At 45.7% G+C, this 20,933-nt stretch overlaps 1 protein-coding gene across 2 annotated transcripts in view; it reads right to left on the bottom strand.

Moving 5' to 3' along the window:
• The window catches only part of PCGF1 (polycomb group ring finger 1), a 1,514,627-nt gene that overhangs the window by 1,109,190 nt on the left and 384,504 nt on the right, over window positions 1-20,933 (bottom strand). For both annotated transcript variants that reach the window (XM_044064289.1, XM_044064290.1), the window contains exon 3: window positions 5,698-5,850. In XM_044064289.1, coding sequence (XP_043920224.1) covers window positions 5,698-5,850 — 153 coding nt within the window. The remainder of the gene's footprint in view (window positions 1-5,697; window positions 5,851-20,933) is intronic.

The following is a 20,933-nucleotide window of genomic DNA, read 5'->3' as shown; positions in this document are numbered from 1 at the left end:
ATGCGTAACGGTAGGTTGTAATGCTTGGAGAAGGTATGCACAGAACTCCAAGTGGCTGCTTCCAAAATATCCTTGGTAGGTACTCCTCTGAGGAAGGCTGCAGAGGTGGCTGTGGCCCTGGTGGAATGGGTTCTAATGCTTGTAGGTACAGTTTTGCCATGAAAAGAATAGCAAAAGCGTATGCAGTGGGCTATCCATTTTGAGATTGTCTGTTTGGAAATTGGCTTTCCTAAAGCTCCTACCGCATAGGCCACAAAGAGCTGTTCTGATTTTCTGAAAGGCTTTGTTCTGTCCAAATAATAACGCAGTTGTCTGCGGATGTCCAAGGAATGTAGTAATCTCTCCCCTTTGTTTTGAGGATTAGGATAAAAAGTAGGTAAATGTATGGCCTGATTTAAAGCTACCCTGGATACCACTTTAGGCATAAAGGACGGGTTGGTTCGTAAGGAAACTCTGTCCTGATGGAAGATGATAAAAGGCTGGACAGCCATGAGAGCCTGTAGTTCTGAAACTCTACGAGCTGAGGTGAAAGCCAGAAGGAAAGCTGTTTTCCAGGACAAATATTGCAAATCTGATGAGGCAGCTGGCTCTAAACGAGGCAAGGTCAGTTTTTCCAGAATGAAATTAAGATCCCAAGCAGGTATTGGTTGTTTCCTTGGAGGTCTTAAATTCTTAGCCCCTCTGAGGAAGTGTCTTAAGAGAGGGTGAGAGAATAAAGGTGGATCAGTGTTGTATTCTGCAGAAATGGCTGAGGCATGTACTTTGATGGAGGAGAAAGAAAGTCCACTGCTTAGCAGTTCAGCCAAATATTGTAGTATTTGAGGTAAATTCAGTTTTCCAGGGTCCTGGCCCTTTTTCTCATTCCAGACACAAAAACGTTTCCATTTTGCGGAGTAAGCTTTTCTAGTTGATGGCCTTCTGGCCTCCAAAATGACATCCTGCACCTCCTTGGAGAGTAGGGCCTGCTGTGATGCTAAGGAATCTTCCATGCGGCTAGATTGAGTGTTTTTAGCTGACTGTGAAGAGTTTTGAAGCTGTGCTGAGTCAGAAGAAGAGGCATTAGAGGCAGGGTCCATGGTGGGGAATGCGTCAGGCTCCTCAGGAGTGGGTACCAGTGTTGCCTTGGCCAGTCCGGGGCAATGAGGATCATCTTTGGTCTGTCTGCTCTGGTCTTCAATAGAACTTTGGGCAGCAGAGGAAGAGGCGGGAAGGCATAAAATGTCATTGATGTCCAACTGAAAGAGAGAGCGTCCACTCTCCAGGCCTTTGGATGGAAGATCCTTGAGCAGAATTTTGTCAATTGATGATTTTTGTGGGAGGCAAAGAGATCTATGTCTGGCCTTCCCCATTCTTGGATTATTTCTGTAAAAACTTTTGGATGCAACTTCCATTCGTGTGGATCTGTCATGTTCCTGCTTAGGTTGTCTGCCAGCGTGTTTTCCTTGCCTGGCCAAGTACTGTGCTTGTAGTTCCATTTGTAAGTCCATGGCCATGTTCCAAAGTGACATGGCCAGTCTGCATAGGGGGTAAGAATGTGTTCCTCCCTGCTTGTTTATGTACCACATAACTGTGGTGTTGTCCGTTCTTATCAATAGTTGACCTGGTTGTAGAAGGTCCTTGAAAGCTATAAAAGCATTTATTACTGCTAGCATTTCTTTTTGATTGATGTGAAGGTGCTTTTCTTTTTGGGACCATTTGTCCTGAATGCGTCTGTCATGTGCGCCCCCCAGGCGTAGTCCGAGGCGTCTGTTGTGATGACTTGATTTGCTTGAGGCTTGCTGAATGGAAGACCTGTGTTTGTTTGACATGCTTGAGCCCACCACAGAAATTCCTTTTGCAGACATGGAATTAGTGGTATTATTGTTTCCAAACTGTGGCTGTGTTGAGACCATATGTTTTTTAGGTACCATTGTAGTTTTCTCATATGCACCTTTGCACATGGGATTAGTAAGATGCAAGATGCCATGAATCCCAGAGCCTGCAGGATTTTCCTTGCAGTCAGCCTGGTGCAATTTGCCAGTGTTCTGAAGTATTGAATTAGTTGCCCCTGCTTCTCTGGCGTGAGGTAGGCCATCTGGGTGCTTGTGTCCAAATTGGCACCCAGGAAAATTATCTTCCGAGAGGGTATTAGCCTTGATTTCTCTTTGTTGACTGTGTATCCCAGAGAGTTTAATAACATTATTACATAAGCCAGATGTTTCAGAAGAATGTGCTTGCTGTCCGCTTGGATCAGGCAGTCGTCCAAATAAGGGTATATTTGTATCCCTTGAAGTCTGCAGTAGGCAATTACTGATGCCAGGCATTTCGTGAATACTCTGGGCGCAGTAGATAAGCCAAAAGGCAAAGCAGAGAATTGATAATGGGTTGAACCTGCAAGAAATCTAAGGTATCTTCTGCAATTCTGTCTGATTGGGACATGCAGGTTATGCCTCCTTGAGGTCCAATGTTACCAGCCAAGACTCCTTGCCCAGCATGGGAAGAAGTTGCTGTAGAGTGAGCATCTTGAATTTTGATACGAGTAGGAATGTGTTTAGGATGGATAGATCCAAAACAGGTCTCCAATCTTTCCCCTTCCTTGGCACCAGAAATAGCCTGGAATAAAAACCTTGACCTTGTTCGTGTGTAGGTACCTCTTGAATAGCTTTCATGTTTATGAGATCTGAAATTTGCCTTTGTGCCTCTGCCCTTTGATTGTGTGGCAGGTTTGGCATGCCTCTCATTTTTGGAAGGGTATGAAAATGGAATTTGTAGCCTCTGTTTATAATGTCCAGGATCCATTTGTCCTTTGTGACAACATGCCAATTTTTTGAAAATAGTGCCAGCTTTCCTCCTAAGGGGGCTGCCATTTGAGACCTGGTTGGCATGCAAAGGGGAAAGTCATTGGGTTTGCTTTCTGAAAGATTGCGAGTTGTCCTCACCACCTCTTTGTGTAGGAGCTTGCCATTGTCTGCCTCTATACGATCCTTGTGATTGTCCTCTGCCCCTCGGGCGCCTGTATCTGCCTCTTTGGGGTCTGTCTGTGGCAGGAAAGGACCAGTTTTTGGAAGGCCAATTTCTACTAAAACGTGGGGGTTGAACCTGCAGAAATTCTTTCACAGTTTGCATTGATTTAGCCTTTTCCTCCATTTTTCGTAATAGTTCCTCAGCATTAGCCCCAAATAGTACATCCTTTTGAAGAGGGGCGTCTAGTAATTTAGCTTTGACATGATCAGGCAAGGCTTGTTCCTTGAGCCAGGCATGCCTACGTATGACTGAGCCTGTAACAGCAGCTCTACATGAGGCCTCTAGAGCATCAAAACCACATTGTAAGGTATGCTTACCCACTTGTTCTGCACTATGCATCAAATCCTGCAACTCCGTCAAGTCTGGTTGTTCAGGTTGTGACATTTTACTTTTCAATTGTGATAACAAAAACTGTTGGTATTTTAGCATATGAAACTGACAGTTTAAGGCCCTCATGGATAAGGTAGCCGAGGTATATACCTTTTTCCCCACCTTTCTAAGGATCTGGAATCTCTCTCGAAGGCAATGGATTTTTGGCAATGGAGGCCTTAACTCCCTTGGGCCCCTGTGAGATGGTTTCTAGGTCAGCAGCATGGCTTTGTATAGAAATTGGTGTGAGTCAGGAACCCTGTAGTACCTGTCAGGCTTAACTGGAGCTGGAGGTAGAGAGTCCGGGTTAAGGCAGGCCTCCGAGTAAACATCATCTAGGATGTCCAAGACAGGAGGTATAGCCAGAGGCCTGTGCTGGGGTAACAAAAGAAATTCCCTGAGCCTTTTCTTGGAATCTGAATAATCCTGGCCTTCCCAGTGGAAGTGTTCCCTTAAGGTATGCAAAGTTTCCCCAAATGAGTAATTCTCAGGGGGGGATACAGAAGGAATAGACTCCTCTGCATCAGAGTCTTCAAAAGGGGAGTAAGACTGTTCCTGATCATCAGAGTGTTCTGAAATAATGGAGCCCTGATCAGAGGAGGGGGAATCTTCCTCCACTCTGGGCCTTTTGTCCGGAGGTGGCTGATAACCTCTGATTAGAGTAATTAAATCCTCAGCCATTTTAAGCATCTGTTTCTTAGGCATGGGGCCTGGAGATGGGCCCTGTGTAGCTGGTCACAGAGTGCATGGTTGCTTTAGACTTGGTGAAAGCCTTGATGGAGAAAGAAGAGGAAGGTCTGAAGACACCTTGAGTGGAGGTGGACCTGTCCACATTCTGTGTTTCAACGCCAAGAATGGCTTCGGTATCTGTAGTCGGGGTGTGGGCCGAGGAGCCTGCGACCTCGAGTACAGGAGACACCGCCAAAGATGTGTCGTCGGTAATCAGGGGCTGCGTAGGCGCCTCGCTGAGAACCGGACCACATGTAGTAGGCTTTGGCGTGGTGTCAGTAGAGGCCGCGGACCTCTAGTGTCGGTCCTTGTCTTTGCGTTTTTTAGACAAAACCGGAGTCGGAGTATCCGACGACATAGTATAGTTAAATGCTTTCCCAAAAAAATGCTGGGCGAACTCCGCCCGACGCTTAATAGTGCGTTTGTTGAATGTAGCACAAAAGCGACAGACCGAGACGTCGTGGTCTGGGCCTAAGCAAGGAATACAGAGGGAATGGAAATCCTTATGCGGTATTTGCTTCCCACAAGAAATACAATTATTAACTTTGTCTGACATCGGTCTGAGGCAAGAAAAGTTTCAACGGGTACTTAGCTTTTAAGAAGACTTCGGTTTCCAAATTTTCGTAATCTCAGGAGCTGGCCGACCGGCACTTGCGAACTGCTTCTGCTTCGGGCACCGCGTGGCAAGAAAGACTGAAGAAAATGGCGTTGGCTGGTTCTTTTATACCCGTACGTCAGGGAAGAAGCGACGACAACAGACGCCGGACCTAGAATTTGGAATTCGGCCGACCGAGGACCCGCCTGACGGCAGGAGAACCCATCTGTTATGACTGCAGCTGTATGCACGATGAACATCATGATAAGAAAACCAGTTGACCACCATGAATGGCTATGTCAGCTGATGGTTATTAACTATTAAATGAAGTAGAGCTATCTGAATGACAGATGGTCATATCAATAGCATAAAGCAATGTGTACAAGTAGAGCAAACTACATTAACAAACACAGTAAGCAAAAGAGCTTTGCCTGACTAAGAAACGGAATGCTCTGCTTTCAAGACAATCACATTTAAGGTCAAGCTAAACAATGACACAGCTTGTATATCTATCAGTTATTTTTCCTAATGGAAAGTAGACTGCCACTTGGGTGTGTGGCTTTCCCGTGCAAAATTACAGATCCAATATGCTTGAGTTGCTCCTCATTCTATAGCATTTGTTCAGAGTGACATTAGTATACCACAGTTAAACAATGATTAACAGAAACAATTCAAAAATGTATTCAGTCCTGGTCAAATAATAGAAAGGACAAAGACAGAACACGTCTCAATAAATTCAGCTCCAATAAAAGCCCTTTTCCAAGTGTGTGAAATAAGGCAAGCCACACTTACTACCACCCCCAAGTGCTTATCATGAAACACCAGAGTTACAGGTTAAAAATATGCAGCAAAAATACACCATCTGGAATGACACAGCAGATCCCTTTATGGATTAAAGCTATTTTTTAACCCATAACCCAAAAAACGTAATACATAACTGAGACAACCGTCAGAATACCAAATTATCAAGGGCAGAAATAAAATAGAAGTTAAAAACTCACTTTCCTGAAGACCTGGCACTAGCTTGTAGACGATGTCTTGCATAACCCGGTCCAGTTTCAGGTTCAGAAGTGGCTGAGTCTCATGGATTTTTTGGTTACACATTGGGCAGTACTTGCTTGTCTGTAAATACTTCACTATACAGCTTTTACAAACTGCAAGGGAAAAAAAAAAAAGAGAAGTTTCACACACAAGGTTATCTACTTAAAGCCACCCCCTCATGGTGCTAGTATACAACTAAAAGGAGTACAAATTAGGACTCTAAAATGAGTAGACAGTTTGTTGCATTCTGCTTCATTCATGTCTAACTGCATGTTCACGTTTATAAAACATACTCATACAAACATTCTATCTTAGCTAATAAGTGAATGAAAGTCAAACATCCTCTCCAGCTCTTTGGAGTAAAGAGACACATATAGCCCTGACTGCAGCGATAGGTAACCCTAGTTTGACTAATGACTCATGCACCTATAAGAGCTGGAAAGTACAGTTGTGTACACCTACCATAAATGTAGATGTTCGAGTGTCTTCACTGTTGCAGTCATGACTGTAGGGTTCTCCCCTGCTGGCAGGCAGTCCTCGGTCGACCAGAATCCCAAAGTCTGTGTCCGGCGTCGGCTGTTCAACCCCGCTCCCTGACGTCAGAGCGCCAGGAGTATAAAAGCTGACAGCCGACGCCATCTTCTCCAGTTTTTCTTGCCCCAGATGTCAGGAGTCCCAAAACCTTTGCAAATACACCTCAGAAGAATGGTGAAAAAAGGAACCACACAAAAGTAAAAATAAGAGGGGACAGGAGGGAGGAACAGACTGCAACAGTGAAGACACTCGAACATCTACATTTATGGTAGGTGTACACAACTGTACTATGTTCATCGTGTTTCACTGTTGCAGTCATGACTGTAGGGTAGAATCCCAAAGCTGAAAGAAAGGGAGGTGGTCATAAAGAAGGGGTGGCTAAAAGGCCCTGCAAGACTGCAGAGGCAAAGCCTGCCCTAGACTTAGAGTAGAGAGGCAAATTGTAGTGCTTAGAGAAAGTATGCACTGAACTCCAAGTTGCAGCTTCCAAAATGTCCTTTGTAGGAACTCCCCTGAGGAAGGCTGCAGAAGTGGCAGCAGCTCTGGTGGAATGAGTCCGTATGCTCCCTGGGATTTGCTTTCCATGGTGTGAATAACAAAATCCGATTCCATGAGCAATCCATTTAGAAATGGTTTGTTTAGAAATGGCTTTACCTTGGGAACTTGAAGCATAAGAAACAAACAATTGTTCTGATTTTCTGATGTCCTTGGTTCTGTTTAGGTAAAAACGTAGCTGTCGATGTACATCCAAGGAATGTAGGATCCTTTCCCCTTTATTCTGAGGAGTGGGGAAAAAGGCTGGCAAGTGGATAGCTTGATTTAAATCCACTTTGGAAACCACCTTAGGCATGAAGGTCAGATTAGTCTTCAAAGATACCCTGTCTTGATGAAAAATAATATAAGGTTCCACCGCCATAAGAGCTTGTAACTCTGAAACTCTCCTGGCAGAGGTTAGTGCCAACAGGATAGCTGTCTTCCAAGATAAAAACTTGATGTCAGCAGAAGCGGCAGGCTCAAAAGGAGGCAAGGTTAGTTTTTCCAAAACATAATTGAGATCCCAAGCAGGAATAGGAGGAGATCTAGGAGGTCTTAAGTTCTTAGCTCCTCTGAGGAACTGACTCATGAGCTGGTGGGAAAAGATGGGAGGGCCTGTATTATAATGAGCAGAAATAGCAGAAGCATGGATCTTAATGGAAGAGAAAGAGAGACCCTTATGTAAGAGATCCGTCAAGTAAAGTAGAATTAAAGTAATGTTAGGAAGAAGAGGATCAGAATCCTGAGCCTGCATCCAGGAACAAAATCTTTTCCATTTTCCTGCATAAGATTTCCTAGTGCTAGGACGTCTGGCTTCCAAAATGACATCCATAACCTGCTTGGGTAGGAAAGAAGAAATCAAAGGCCCTGGATTAACCAGGCCGCCAGGCTGAGAGTTCTGACATGAGAGTGTAGAACCTGACCCTGAAGTTGGGACAGAAGGTTCGGAGACTGAGGTAAAATCCAAGGGGGCTCCAGGCATAGGTTTATTAGAGTTGGATACCAAAACTGCCGAGGCCAATTCGGAGCCAACAAGATTATCATCTTGGGTTTGTCCTGTTTTATCTTCAATAAAACTCATGGAAGAAGAGGTAGAGGCGGAAAGGCATATCCCGAGAGGTTCCTCCAACTGAATGACAGGGCATCCACTTTCCAAGCCTCTCTGTGGAATGTCCTGGTGCAAAAATTCTGTAGCTGATGATTTAGATGGGATGCAAAGAGATCTATGTGAGGACATCCCCATACTGCTGTTATCATCCTGAATATTTTGGTGTCCAGCATCCACTCGTGTGGATCCGAAAGGTTTTTGCTCAAACTATCTGCCAGTAAGTTTTGTTTCCCTGGTAGAAACTGAGCTTGAAGATCCAGATTGCAAGCTAGAGCTGTGTTCCATAAATCCATGGCTAGTCTGCAAAGGGGGTAGGAATGAGATCCCCCTTGCTTGTTTATGTACCACATAACTGTAGTGTTGTCTGTCCGTATTAGTAGTTGTCCTGGTTGTATGAGATTCCTGAAGGCCAATAGAGCTTTCTGAATGGCTAACATTTCCTTTAAGTTGATATGCAGGTGCTTCTGATCCTTTGTCCAGAGGCCCTGCAGACAATTTCCCTGAAAATGGGCTCCCCAAGCATAATCCGAGGTGTCCGTGGTTAGAATCTTGAGAGGCAGGAGGTAGACGGAAGGGCTTCCCTTTGTTTAGAGCACATGCCCTGGACCACCAAAGAAATTCCTTTTGAAGACAAGGAAGGACAGGAATCAGTATGTCCAAACTGTGGTAATGCTGAGACCATACACTTTTTAGGTACCACTGTATTTTCCTCATGTGTAGTCTTGCATATGGTACGAGAAGGATGCAGGAGGCCATGTAACCCAAAGACTGCAGGAATTTCCTTGCAGATAGATGGGTTAGAGTTGCCAAGGCTTTGAAAGTTGATGCCAGCTGTAATTGTTTTTCGGAGGTCAGAAATGCCATCTGGGTTGTAGTGTTTAGAAGAGCACCCAGAAAAGTTATCTGTTGTGATGGTGTCAAATTTGACTTTTTTTTGTTTACAGAGAATCCCAGGAATTTGGGGAGGTTTTGTACAAAGTCTAGATGCTGGAGTAAGACATCCTTGCTGTCTGCCTGAGTTAGACAATCGTCCAGATAAGGGTAAATTTGAATTCCCTTGAGTCTGCAGTAAGCTACTACTGGAGCCAGGCATTTGGTGAAGACCCTGGGCGCAGTAGATAATCCAAAGGGCAGCGCAGAGAATTGAAAGTGCCTCGATCCGGCCTTGAACCCGAGGTATTTTCTGCGATCCTGCCTGATGGGAATGTGTAAATATGCCTCCTTTAAATCCAAAGTCACCATCCATGCATCTTTGGACAGCATTGGAAGTAACTGCTGTAGAGTAAGCATCTTGAATTTTGGAATCTCTAGAAAGGTGTTCAAGACCGACAGATCCAGAATGGGTCTCCATGAATTTTGCTTTCTTGGGACTAGAAAGAGCCTTGAGTAAAACCCTTTTCCCATCTCTGAAAGAGGTACCAGTTCTATGGCATTCATAGCCAAAAGAGCTTCCACCTGGTTTAAGGCCTCCGTCCATTGATGTTTTGGAAGGTCTGGCCATCCGCTTGGCATTGGCAAAGTATGAAAATGGAATTTGTAACCTCTTAAAATCACATCCAAAACCCATTTGTCCTGGGTTATTTGAGTCCAATTTTGGTAAAAAGAGAGAGTTTTCCTCCGAGAGGGGCTTCCAGGCAAGACGTTCCTGCAGCCCAACAGAGGGAGTCATTGAGTTTGTTTCCTTTGAGACTGTGGCCTGTCCTCCCCTCCCCTAGGGGTAGAAGCAGTCCACTGCCTTGGTCTATAAGCAGCTTGTGTTTGAGGCCTCCCTCTGGAGCATCTATATCTACCCCTTTGAGGCCTGAGAGGGAAAGGACCAGTTTTTTGATGGCCAATTCCTGCTAAATCTAGGAGGCTGTACTTGTAAGAAATCTTTAACTGTTTGCATGGATTTCGCCTTATCCTCCATCTTTTTAATCACCTCTTCAGCTTTAGATCCAAACAAAACATTATGCTGAACAGGAGCATCCAATAATTTAGCCTTTACTTGTTCAGGTAAATTTTGTTCCTTTAGCCATGCATGTCTTCTAATGACTATGCCAGAGGCCGCAGCCCTACAAGAAGCCTCCAAGGCATCAAATCCACAGTGTAAAACATGCTTCCAAACTTGTTCAGTGGCATGCAATAAGTCATGTAATTCCTTATCCTCTGCACAGGCAGAAATGGAAGTAAATTTTTGTTTTAAGACAGACAAGAGAAATTGCTGATATTTAAGCATATGAAAAGTACAGTTTTGTACCTACCATAAATGTAGATGTTCGAAGATCCACATTGCTGCAGTCCTTACACTTGGGTAGTCCGCTGTCCTCGGTCGGCCCGAATATCAAAGTATAAGGCTGACGTCGGTCAAGGCGCATTAGACTGACATCAGGACGTCAGGGTACAAATGCGCATGACCGACGTCATATCCTCAGTCTTTTCTTGCCCCAGATGTCAGAAGACCCCAAAAAGAAAGGTCAAAACCAAAATACAGCAACCAACCAACCCACCACCCTTGCACTAATAATATGTACAATATATACAATAAACACAATATTTACAACCCAACCCACACAACCCTCTAACTACAGAGGGAAGGAGGGAGGTATTGGACTGCAGCAATGTGGATCTTGAACATCTACATTTATGGTAGGTACAAAACTGTACTATGTTCTTCATCTCACATTGCTGCAGTCCTTACACTTGGGTAGAATCCCAAAGCAGAGGTAAGGGAGGATGGCAAAACTATAAAGCAGCAGGAGCTGCCAAAATGCCCTGTAAAACAGCAGTGGCAAAACCAGCCCTAGATTTAGAGTAAAGTGGAAGGTGATAATGCTTAGAGAAAGTATGCACTGAACTCCAAGTAGCTGCCTCCAAAATATCTTTAGTTGCCACCCCCCTTAAAAAAGCTGTCGAAGTGGCAGTAGCCCTAGTGGAATGAGGCCTAATCCCAGTTGGAATCTCCTTACCATGATGGGAATAACAGAAAGCAATGCAAAACCCAATCCACTTAGAAATAGTTTGTTTGGACACAGGCTAGCCCTGAGAACTCAAAGCAAAAGAAACAAATAACTGCTGAGACTGCCTGAACCCTTTAGTTCTGTTCAAATAATACCGCAACTGCCTGTGTACATCTAAAGTGTGCAAAATCTTTTCCCCTTTATTTTGGGGATTTGCATAAAAAGTAGGCAAATGAATAGTTTGGTTTAAAGCCACACTAGAAACCACTTTAGGCATAAAGGAAGGATTAGTACGCAAAGATACCCTATCCTTATGGAAAATTAAGAAAGGCTCAACTGCCATAAGGGCCTGTAATTCAGAAACCCTTCTTGCAGAGGTAATGGCCAACAAAAAGGCAGTCTTCCATGATAAATATTTCAACTCGGCAGTAGCTGCAGGCTCAAAAGGTTGTAGAGTGAGTTTCTCCAACACAAAATTGAGATCCCAAGCAGGAGTAGGAGCTCTATGTGGGGGTCTTATATTCTTTGCCCCTCTAAGAAATTGCTTGAACAAAGGATGAGAAAACAATGGTGGGTCACAGTCATAGTGAGCAGAAATTGCTGCAGCATGAACCTTAATAGAAGAGAAGGACAAACCTTTGTCCAGTAACTCAGTAAGATATTGAAGAGCCACATTTAAATTAGGCTCAGAAACATCAAATTCCTTTGCTGCACTCCAAAATAAAAATCTCTTCCATTTATCTGCGTACACTTTCCTTGTACTAGGCCTTCTGGCTTCCAAAACAACATTCAAAACTCGCTGTGGAAGTTGAGACCCTCCAGGGTTCAAAACAGAATATGCCAGGCTGTTAGGTGAAGAGTGAAGTTTGATATTGAGTAAATGACTGTTCTCCTGAGACAGCAGGTGTGGAATCGAAGGCAAAGGCCATGGAGGCTCCCTGCATCAGACTTCTCAGTAAAGGGTACCAGTGCTGTCGAGGCCAATCTGGAGCTATTAAAATCATCCTTGGCTTGTCCTGTCTGACCTTTAGGAGTACCTTTGGGAGGAGAGGCAGAGGTGGAAAGGCATACACATGAAGATTGCTCCAATTGAAAGAAAGAGCATCCACTTTCCAGGCTGTGGGATGAAACCTTTTTGTGCAAAACTTTGGCAGCTGGTAGTTTAGTGGAGAAGCGAACAGATCTATGTCTGGAGTTCCCCATGACACTGTCAATTTTTGAAATACATGAGGATCCAATTTCCATTCGTGGGGATCCATAATTCGTCTGCTCAACACATCTGCTAAGGAGTTCTGTGCTCCCGGCAGAAACCTTGCCTGAAGATTTAGCTGTAAACTGAGAGCAGTCTCCCACAAAATCATTGCTTGCCTGCATTGAGGATAAGAATGTGTTCCCCCTTGCTTGTTGATGTACCACATGACAGTTGTGTTGTCTGTTAGAATCAACACCTGCCCTGGAAGAAGTAAATCCTTGAAAGCTATTAATGCAAATTGGACTGCTAACATCTCCTTCAGGTTGATATGTAGATGTTGTAGTCTGGCAGGCCACGTGTCTCGTATCCACTTTCCATTTAGATGAGCTCCCCAAGCTTTGTCTGAGGCATCTGTCGTTAGAATCTGACTCGCCTCTGGCCGGGTCACAGAGAGTCCCTTGTTTAGGTGACATTCCTGAGCCCACCACAAAAATTCCTTTTGAATGCAAGGTATTATCTGAATGACAGTGTCCATATCCTGGCAGTGCTGTGTCCATACATTTTTGAGATACCATTGTAGCTTCCTCATATGCAGTTTGGCATTGGGAAGCACCAGAATACAAGATGCCATGAACCCCAAGGCTAGAAGGACTGTCCTTGCAGTCAGCCTGGACTGATGAGACAATTGATGGAAGTAAAGGGAAAGATTCTTTTGTTTGTCTGGGGTCAAAAAGGCCATCTGGGATGCTGTATTCAGTCTTACACCCAGAAAGCACATGTCCTGAGAGGGTACTAGACTGGACTTTATTTCGTTCACAGAATACCCCAGGCATCTTAGCACTGCTATCACGTATTGCAAATGATGAAGAAGTTCGTCCCTTCCTTGAGCCAGAATCAGGCAATCGTCCAAATAAGGATAGATCTGTATTCCTTTTAGCCTGAAGAAAGCTATCACTGGAGCCAGAACTTCCGTGAACACTCTGGGCGCAGTAGATAAGCCAAAGGGCAATGCAGAGAACTGATAATGAGAAGTCCCAGCCCGAAAACGCAGATACTTCCTGCAACTTAGTCTGACAGGAACATGAAGGTAAGCCTCCTTGAGATCCAGAGTCACCATCCAGTGATCTTTGCCCAGCAGAGGTAAAAGCTGTTGTAACGTCAACATTTTGAACTTGGGAATGTCCAGATAAGTGTTGAGGATAGATAAATCCAAAATTGGTCTCCACGTGTTCCCCTTCTTTGGTACTAGGAACAGGCGAGAATAAAATCCTAGGCCCACTTCTGGCAGAGGGACCAGCTGTATGGCCCCTATTTGAAGTAGCAGAGAAATTTGTTTGTGAGCCTCTATTCTTTGTTGAGGAGGAACGTCTGGCATGCCCTTGAAAGGAGGCAAGGTATGGAAATAAAACTTGTAACCTTGGTGTATGATATCCAATACCCATCTGTCTTGGGTAATTAAACTCCAATTTTCCTTGAAAAGTGCCAACCTTCCTCCCAAAGGTGCTGCCAGACGAGAAGGCTCTGGCAGCTGAAAAGGTAGGTCATTGGGCCTGTTTACGAAAGGACTGACCCCTGCCCTCACCCGAAGACTGTGCAGGTGAACTCCTGTTCTAGGCCTGAAAGAGCCCTGAGCTCTGCCCCTACCACGTCTAGATCTACCCCTAGACTGGGAATCATAAGAAGGATACGTCCACCCCTTGGTAGGCCAATTCCTACTAAACTTCGGAGGCTGAACCTGCAAAAAATCTTTAACAGTCTGCATAGACTTAGCCTTGTCTTCCATTTTCTTTAAGACTGCCTCCACAGGAGAACCAAACAACACATCAGACTGTAAAGGAGCATCTAAAATCCTTGTCTTAACATGGTCAGATAAATTCTGATCCCTCAGCCAGGCGTGCCTGCGAAGAACTGACCCAGTGGCAGCCACCCTAGATGAGGCTTGTACAGCATCAAAACCACATTGCAAAGAATGCTTACCCACCTGTTCAGAAACATGTACCAAGTCCTGTAATTCCTTACACTCAATACCTTCCGCCAGAGCATCTACCTTAGACTTCAATTGAGAAAGTAGATAGTTTTGGTATTTCAACATGTGAAACTGGCAATTCAAAGCCCTCATAGCTAAGGTGGAAGAAGTATAGACTTTCTTTCCCCATCTATCCAAAGCCCTGGCCTCTTTATCTGGAGGAACCGGATTTTTTACAACAGAAGCCTTGACACCCTTAGGCCCTTGACTAACAGTTTCTGGGTCCGCCCTAGGACTCTTAAAAAGATATTTATGAGCTTCAGGCACCCTGTAATACCTATCCGGTTTAACAGGAGCAGGAGGCAAAGAATCAGGATTAAGAGAAGCCTCTGCAAACACATCTTCCACAACATCCAGAACAGGAGGTATAGCCAAAGGCCTATGCTGGGGTAAAACAAAAATTCCCTAAGCCTTTTCCTGGAATCAGAGAAGTCCTGACCTTCCCACTTAAAATGTTCCCTCATGGAATGAAGAGTCTCTGAAAAAGAAAAATCCTCTGGAGGAGAAGCGGAAGGAGTAGAATCATCCACATCAGAATCAGAATAAGGAGAATACTCCTGCAAGTCTTCAGCAAGACTCTGAAACATCCAAGCCTGCTCAAAACTCCCCAACTCTGGTTCCACCCTAGGCCTCTTATCAGGAGGGCAAAGAACCTCTAATTAAAGTAATTAAATCTTCTGCCATTTTAAGCATGTGCTTCTTGGGCACAGATCCTGATGAACTAGGAGTGACACCAACAGAAGCTAAACCTGGCCTGCCTCTGGGAGAAGCCTTGGAAACAGAAGGAGAGGGCCTGACCACCCTAGGAAGGGAGGGGAGTACAGTAACCTGAGAAGCCCCTTCAGCCTGACCTGCCTCCTGAGAGGCCACATCCTGCAATAACAAAGTCTCCCCCTGGGACTCCAGAGAAACCTCCGGTGGAACCCCCGGTTCCACCGGCACCTCCAAAGAACCGGCGTCCGGTACGGACGACTCTTCTTGCCTGGGCTTAGCTGCTTTGTCTTTGCGCTTCTTTGAAGAAGCGGGCGTCGGAGCATCCGACGGCATATTATAATTGCACCGCTTCCCGAAGACTAACCTGGCACAATCTAACCTTCGCTTAATAGTGCGCTTATTGAACCTAGCACAAAAGCGACACCCAACAACGTCGTGCTCAGGCCCCAAACCAGGAATACACAAAGTATGACAATCTCTATGCGGTATCTGTTTCCCACAAGAAATACAGTTATTCACTTTTTCTGACATCCGGTAAACCACTGAGGCAAGAAAAAACTAAAATATTCCCCAACGGGTACTTAGCCAACTTTGACTCGGTCTGAAACTCCAATTGAAAAATTTCAGAACGCCGAACGGCACTTGCAACGCTGCTTCTGCATCGGACCATGCGGCAAAAAAGACTGAGGATATGACGTCGGTCATGCGCATTTGTACCCTGACGTCCTGATGTCAGTCTAATGCGCCTTGACCGACGTCAGCCTTATACTTTGATATTCGGGCCGACCGAGGACAGCGGACTACCCAAGTGTAAGGACTGCAGCAATGTGAGATGAAGAACATCTGACAGTGTAAAGCCCTAATGGACAAAGTAGCAGAAGTGTACACCTTTTTGCCCTCCCTTTCCAAGGCTCGAGAATCCTTTTCAGTAGGAATAGGATTTTTAGCAGTAGCGGCCTTAACACCCTTAGGACCCTGAGAAATGGTTTCAGGGTCAGCAGTAGGATTCTTGTATAAAAACTGATGGGAATCAGGAACACTGTAGTACCTATCAGGCTTAACATGAGTAGGAGGAAAAGAATCAGGAGTTAAATTAGCCTCCGAAAAGGCATCATCCACAATATCCAAAACAGGAGGAATAGCCAGGGGTCTATGTTGGGGAAGAAAATCCCTCAATCTTTTCTTGGATTCTGAATACTCCTGTCCCTCCCAGTGGAAATGTTCCCTCATTTCATGCAGAGTTTCCCCAAAAGAAAAATCCTCAGGAGGAGAAGCTGAAGGAATGGATTCTTCCGTATCAGAATCCTCATAAGGAGGAAAAGAATATTCCTGATCAGAAGAAGAAACTGAGGAAACAGAAGCCTGATCAGAGGAATCATAATAAACATCCTGCCTTGGCCTTTTGTCTGGAGGGGGAGGAGATCCCCTAATCATTGTAAGTAAATCCTCCGCCATCTTGAGTAACTGTTTCTGTGACTTGGAAGCTGGTTCAGAAGAAGCCTGTGTTGAAGTCTTTGATTTAGAAGGATTCTTTGCCTTTGTCCTTGGCTTTGCCTTTACCTGAAGCTGAGTAGGCCTGAAAACCCCTTCGGAAGCCGGTACCTGCACAGCGGCTCCGGACCCATCCAAAGGAGCGTTGTCCGAAGGTCCTGCAACAGAGATATTTAAAGGCCTGGTTGGCTCCTCATGAGAGTCCGTTTCGGCCATCTGTTCTGAAATGGCCGACGACAGGGGCTGCAAAAGCGCCTCACTGACGACGGCCGAACCTGAAGCTGGCTCCACATGTGCGCTATCATCAGATTTGGACCTCGGAGGCCTGTCTTTATCCTTGCGACGCTTGTGCACTCCGGTAGATGGAAGCGTATCCGATGACATTTTGTAGTTAAAGCGTCTACCGAAGTAATGAAAGGCAAAATCGTACCTTCGCTTAATTGTACGTTGATTGAATCTAGCACAAAACCGACAACTAGCTATGTCGTGGTCAGGGTCCAAGCAAGGAATACAGTAAGAATGAAAATCCTTATGAGGTATTTGCTTCCCACATGAAATACAATTATTAACTTTTTCTGACATCGGAGTGGAGCAAGAAAAAAGTTTCCCCAACGGGGTACTTAGCTTTGAGTGGAGAAGAAAATCTTCGGACCGAAGTACGTAGAAATATTCGGCAGGAGTCAACCGACCGGCACTTGCGAACTGCTTTCACCGCAAGGCAAGAAAGACTGGAGAAGATGGCGTCGGCTGTCAGCTTTATACTCCTGGCGCTCTGACGTCAGGGAGCGGGGTTGAACAGCCGACGCCGGACCCAGACTTTGGGATTCTGGCCAACCGGGGGCTGCCTGCCGGCAGGGGAGAACCCTACAGTCATGACTGCAACAGTGAAACACGAACATCTGGAAGAAGGGGTGAGGGTCCTTTGACAGCCCACCCAACCTAGGGGAAGGAGGTAGCTCTGGCTTGCCACTTGGGTGACACCTAGTGGGAGTGCTAGGTCTTACAGGCATGGAACATGAGCCTGTGAAAACACTGCTGCCAATGGCACAGAGCAGAGCTCAGTCAGCCATCTCTGGGGGGGGGGGGGGGGGTAGTCTGCATTGGAGGGTAGGTCACACCAAAAGACAGGTAAGCTGGCCCACACCATACAGACTCTCAACACTGGAGGAACAAATTAGTTAATTAAGGCATTTCAGGCAAGAACAAATGGGTCATAACACTCCTGCCTAGCCACGGATGCTTGGCTCTCACCCCAACAAAGGAACAAAACGGGGGGGGGGGGGTAGTCTGCATTGGAGGGTAGGTCACACCAAAAAACAGGTAAGCTGGCCCACACCATACAGACTCTCAACACTGGAGGAACAAATTAGTTAATTAAGGCATTTCAGGCAAGAACAAATGGGTCATAACACTCCTGTCTAGCCAAGGATGCTTGGCTCTCATCCCAACAAAGGAACAAAACAGCCAACTGCATAAAGGTAGTGTAGTCAAAAAAAGATAATAACAAATCCTCATACCAGCACAGTGGAATTTAACCACAGATTCCCTAATTCATTACATGTCTCTACAGTCTGAACACCATGCTTTTAGGGCTTTAAGTCAATAAGCCCTAGTAACCCTTTCTCAAGGGCCACCCAAGTTCAAACTCTGGGCAGTTAGCTAACAAGATTACGCCTGTGAGCTGTTAATAAGTTGCTTCTTGTTGTCCATGTTTTGAATCCCTTAGCCACTGACTGCATAATGTGGGAGTCTCAGAAAGCCACTTAACCTGGCAGTGCTTTGGGATACCTGGGAAACCGGTCTAGACTTCTCAATGGTCTCGTCAACTACAAGCCTAGTAAAGTACAGTTGTGTACATTTACCATAAATGTAGATGTTAGAGTGTCTTCACTATTGCAGTCATCACATTTGGGTTATCCCTGCTGGGGTAGCCCTCAGCCAGCCTGAATACCAGAGACTTAGTATTTCTGAGTCAGTTGCTGTCACTTGAAGCCTGACGTCAGGTCGTCAGGGGTATAAAGGAAAGCAGCCGATGCCATTACATCAGTTTTTCTTGCCCTAACCGGTCAAGAGCCCCCAAAGTAGGAGGCCAAGCTCTGGTGGCAGGACCCCACTAGTGGAAAAGATACCAATATGCCTCTTCTAAGGAAAGAACAACAAGTAAGAAAGGTAACAAAGAAAAAAACAGGGAAGGAGGAAGGAAAACCAGGACTGAAACAGTGAAGACACTCGAACATCTATATTTATGGTAAGTGTACACAACTGTACTATGTTCATGTTTCACTGTTGCAGTCATCACATTTGGGTAGATTCCCAAAACTGAGAAAATGGGTGGATGTAGTCAAGGAAGCTAGGAGCTGGCTAACATGCCCTGTAAGACTGCAGGGGCAAAACCTGCCCTGGATTTAGAAAAGAGAGGCAGGTGGGAATGTTTGGTAAAGGTGTGAACACATGTTCAGGTGGCAGCCTCCAGAATGTCCCTGTTGGGGACCCCTCTGAAGAATGCTGCAGAGGTGGAGGCTGCTCTGGTGTAATGGGTCTTGGCCCCCTTGGGGGGAGGGTTGTCATGTTGCTTGTAGCAGAAATGGATGCAGTGTGCTATCCATTTGGAAATGGTTTGCTTGGAGATGGCTTTGCCCACTGCCCCTGAAGCAAAGCTAACCAGCAGTTGATCAGATTTTCTGAAGGGTTTAGTCCTGTCCAGATAGTATCTGAGCTGTCTGTGCTCATCTAGAGTGCAGAATCCTTTCCCCCTTGTTTTGAGGGTTAGGAAAGAAGGTGGGCAAATGGATGGATTGGTTGAGAGCCACACTGGATACCACCTTGAGCATGAAGAATGGATTAGTCCTGAGGGATACCCTGTCTGCATGGAAGATGATGAAGGGTTCCACTGCCATGAGTGCTTGCAGCTCAGAGACTCTTCTGGCTGAAGTGATGTCCAGGAAGAAGGCTGTCTTCCAGGAGAGAAATTTTAGCTCTGCAGAAGAAGCTGGTTTGAATGGAGGCAGGGTGAACTTTTACAAAGTTAAGATCCCAACCCAGTGTTGGTGTCCTTCTGGGGGGCCTCAAGTTGTTAACCCCTCTGAGGGCCTGCTTGATCAGAGGGTGTGAAAAAAAGAGGCTGCTCAGTGGGAAAATGAGCAGAAATTACAGAGGCGTGAATTTTTATAGGGGAGAAAGTGAGACCACTGTGTAGTAGTTCAGCTAAGTAATCCAGGATGAGAGGGATGGAGGGCTGTGCCGTATTGGCTCCCTTAGCCTGGATCCAGGTGCAGAACCTTTTCCATTTATCTGCATAAGACTTTCTGGTGCTAGGGTGTCTGGCCTCTTGGATAACATCCAGAACCTGTTTACTTTGGAGGGCAGCTTGATCAGGGGTCAGGTTATAAGCCAAGCTGTCAAACTGAGTGTCTGCAATTGTGGGTACATGAATTCCCCCCTGCCCTTTGGGTTAGGAGGTTGGGAACCTGATGAAGATTCCATGGGGGCACTGGGGACAGGCTGCTCAGCAAGGGGTACCAGTGCTGTCTGGGCCAGTCTGGAGCTATGAGAATGGTCCTTGGTTTTTCCTCTCTTATTTTGATCAGTACCTTGGGAATGAGAGGTAGGGGAGGAAAGGCACAGACCGAGAGGTTTACCCAGGAGAAGGACAGGGCATCTACTTTCCATGCCATGCAGTGATGCTCCCTGGTGCAGAATTTGATGAACTGATGGTTGGAGTGGGAAGCAAAGAGGTTGACCTCCGGGGTTCCCCATTTCTGAGTTATTAGTAAGAAGGTGTTTCTGTTGAGCTGCCACTCATGGGGGTCCAACAGTTTTCTGCTTAATTGGTGTGCCAGGGAGCTGAGAGAGCCTGGCAGGTATTGTGCTAAAAGGTGTAGATGCATGGAAGAGGCTGTGAACCAAAGAGTCATGGCCAGTCTGCAGAGCGGGTAGGAGTGAGTCCCTCCCTGCTTGTTGATGTACCACATCACTGTAGTGTTGTCTGTTTTGATCAGGAGAACCCCTGGAGAGAGAAGGGGTTTGAAAGCTATCAAGGCCTACTGCACAGCCATCATCTGATGTGCAGGGGCAGTTGCTGGGGGTTCCACTGGCCCTGACTGCACCTGCCATCAAGGTGTGCACCCCAAGCATAGTCTGATGCATCTGTGGTGAGGGTCTGGGCGGCGGGGTGTGAGGAGAAGGGCAGTCTGTTGTTGTGGGAGCAGGCTGTTGTCCACCAACAAAATTCCTCCCTCAGGCAAGGAATAATAGGTAAGAGAGTTTCAAGATCTTGAGAGTGTTGACACCAACAGTTCTTTAGGTACCACTGAAGGTTCCTCATATGCACTCTGGCATACTGAATAAGGAGTATGAAAGATGCCACGAACCCCAGGGCTTGCAGAAAGCTTGGGCCTGGTGGCCAGTTGAGAGAAGTAAGCTGATAGGAAACTTTGTTTCTCTGGTGTTAGGCATGCCATCTGCGATGCTGTGTCCAGACTTGCTCCCAGGAAGATTATCCTTTTGGTGGGTACCTGTTTGGATTTCTTTTCTTTGATTGCGTACTCTAAGAAAGTTAGTATGTCCTTTACAAAGGCCAGGTCTTTCAGCAGCTTTTCCTGGCTGTCTGCCTGATTAAGGGAGTCATCCAAGTTGGGATAAATTTGAATATTTCTTTG

The sequence above is a fragment of the Protopterus annectens genome, chromosome 2.part2 (assembly GCF_019279795.1).
Source record: "Protopterus annectens isolate FY-2018-M chromosome 2.part2, PAN1.0, whole genome shotgun sequence".
Classification (NCBI taxonomy): Eukaryota; Metazoa; Chordata; order Ceratodontiformes; family Protopteridae; genus Protopterus; species Protopterus annectens.
This window is presented reverse-complemented; position numbering and strand designations above follow the sequence as displayed.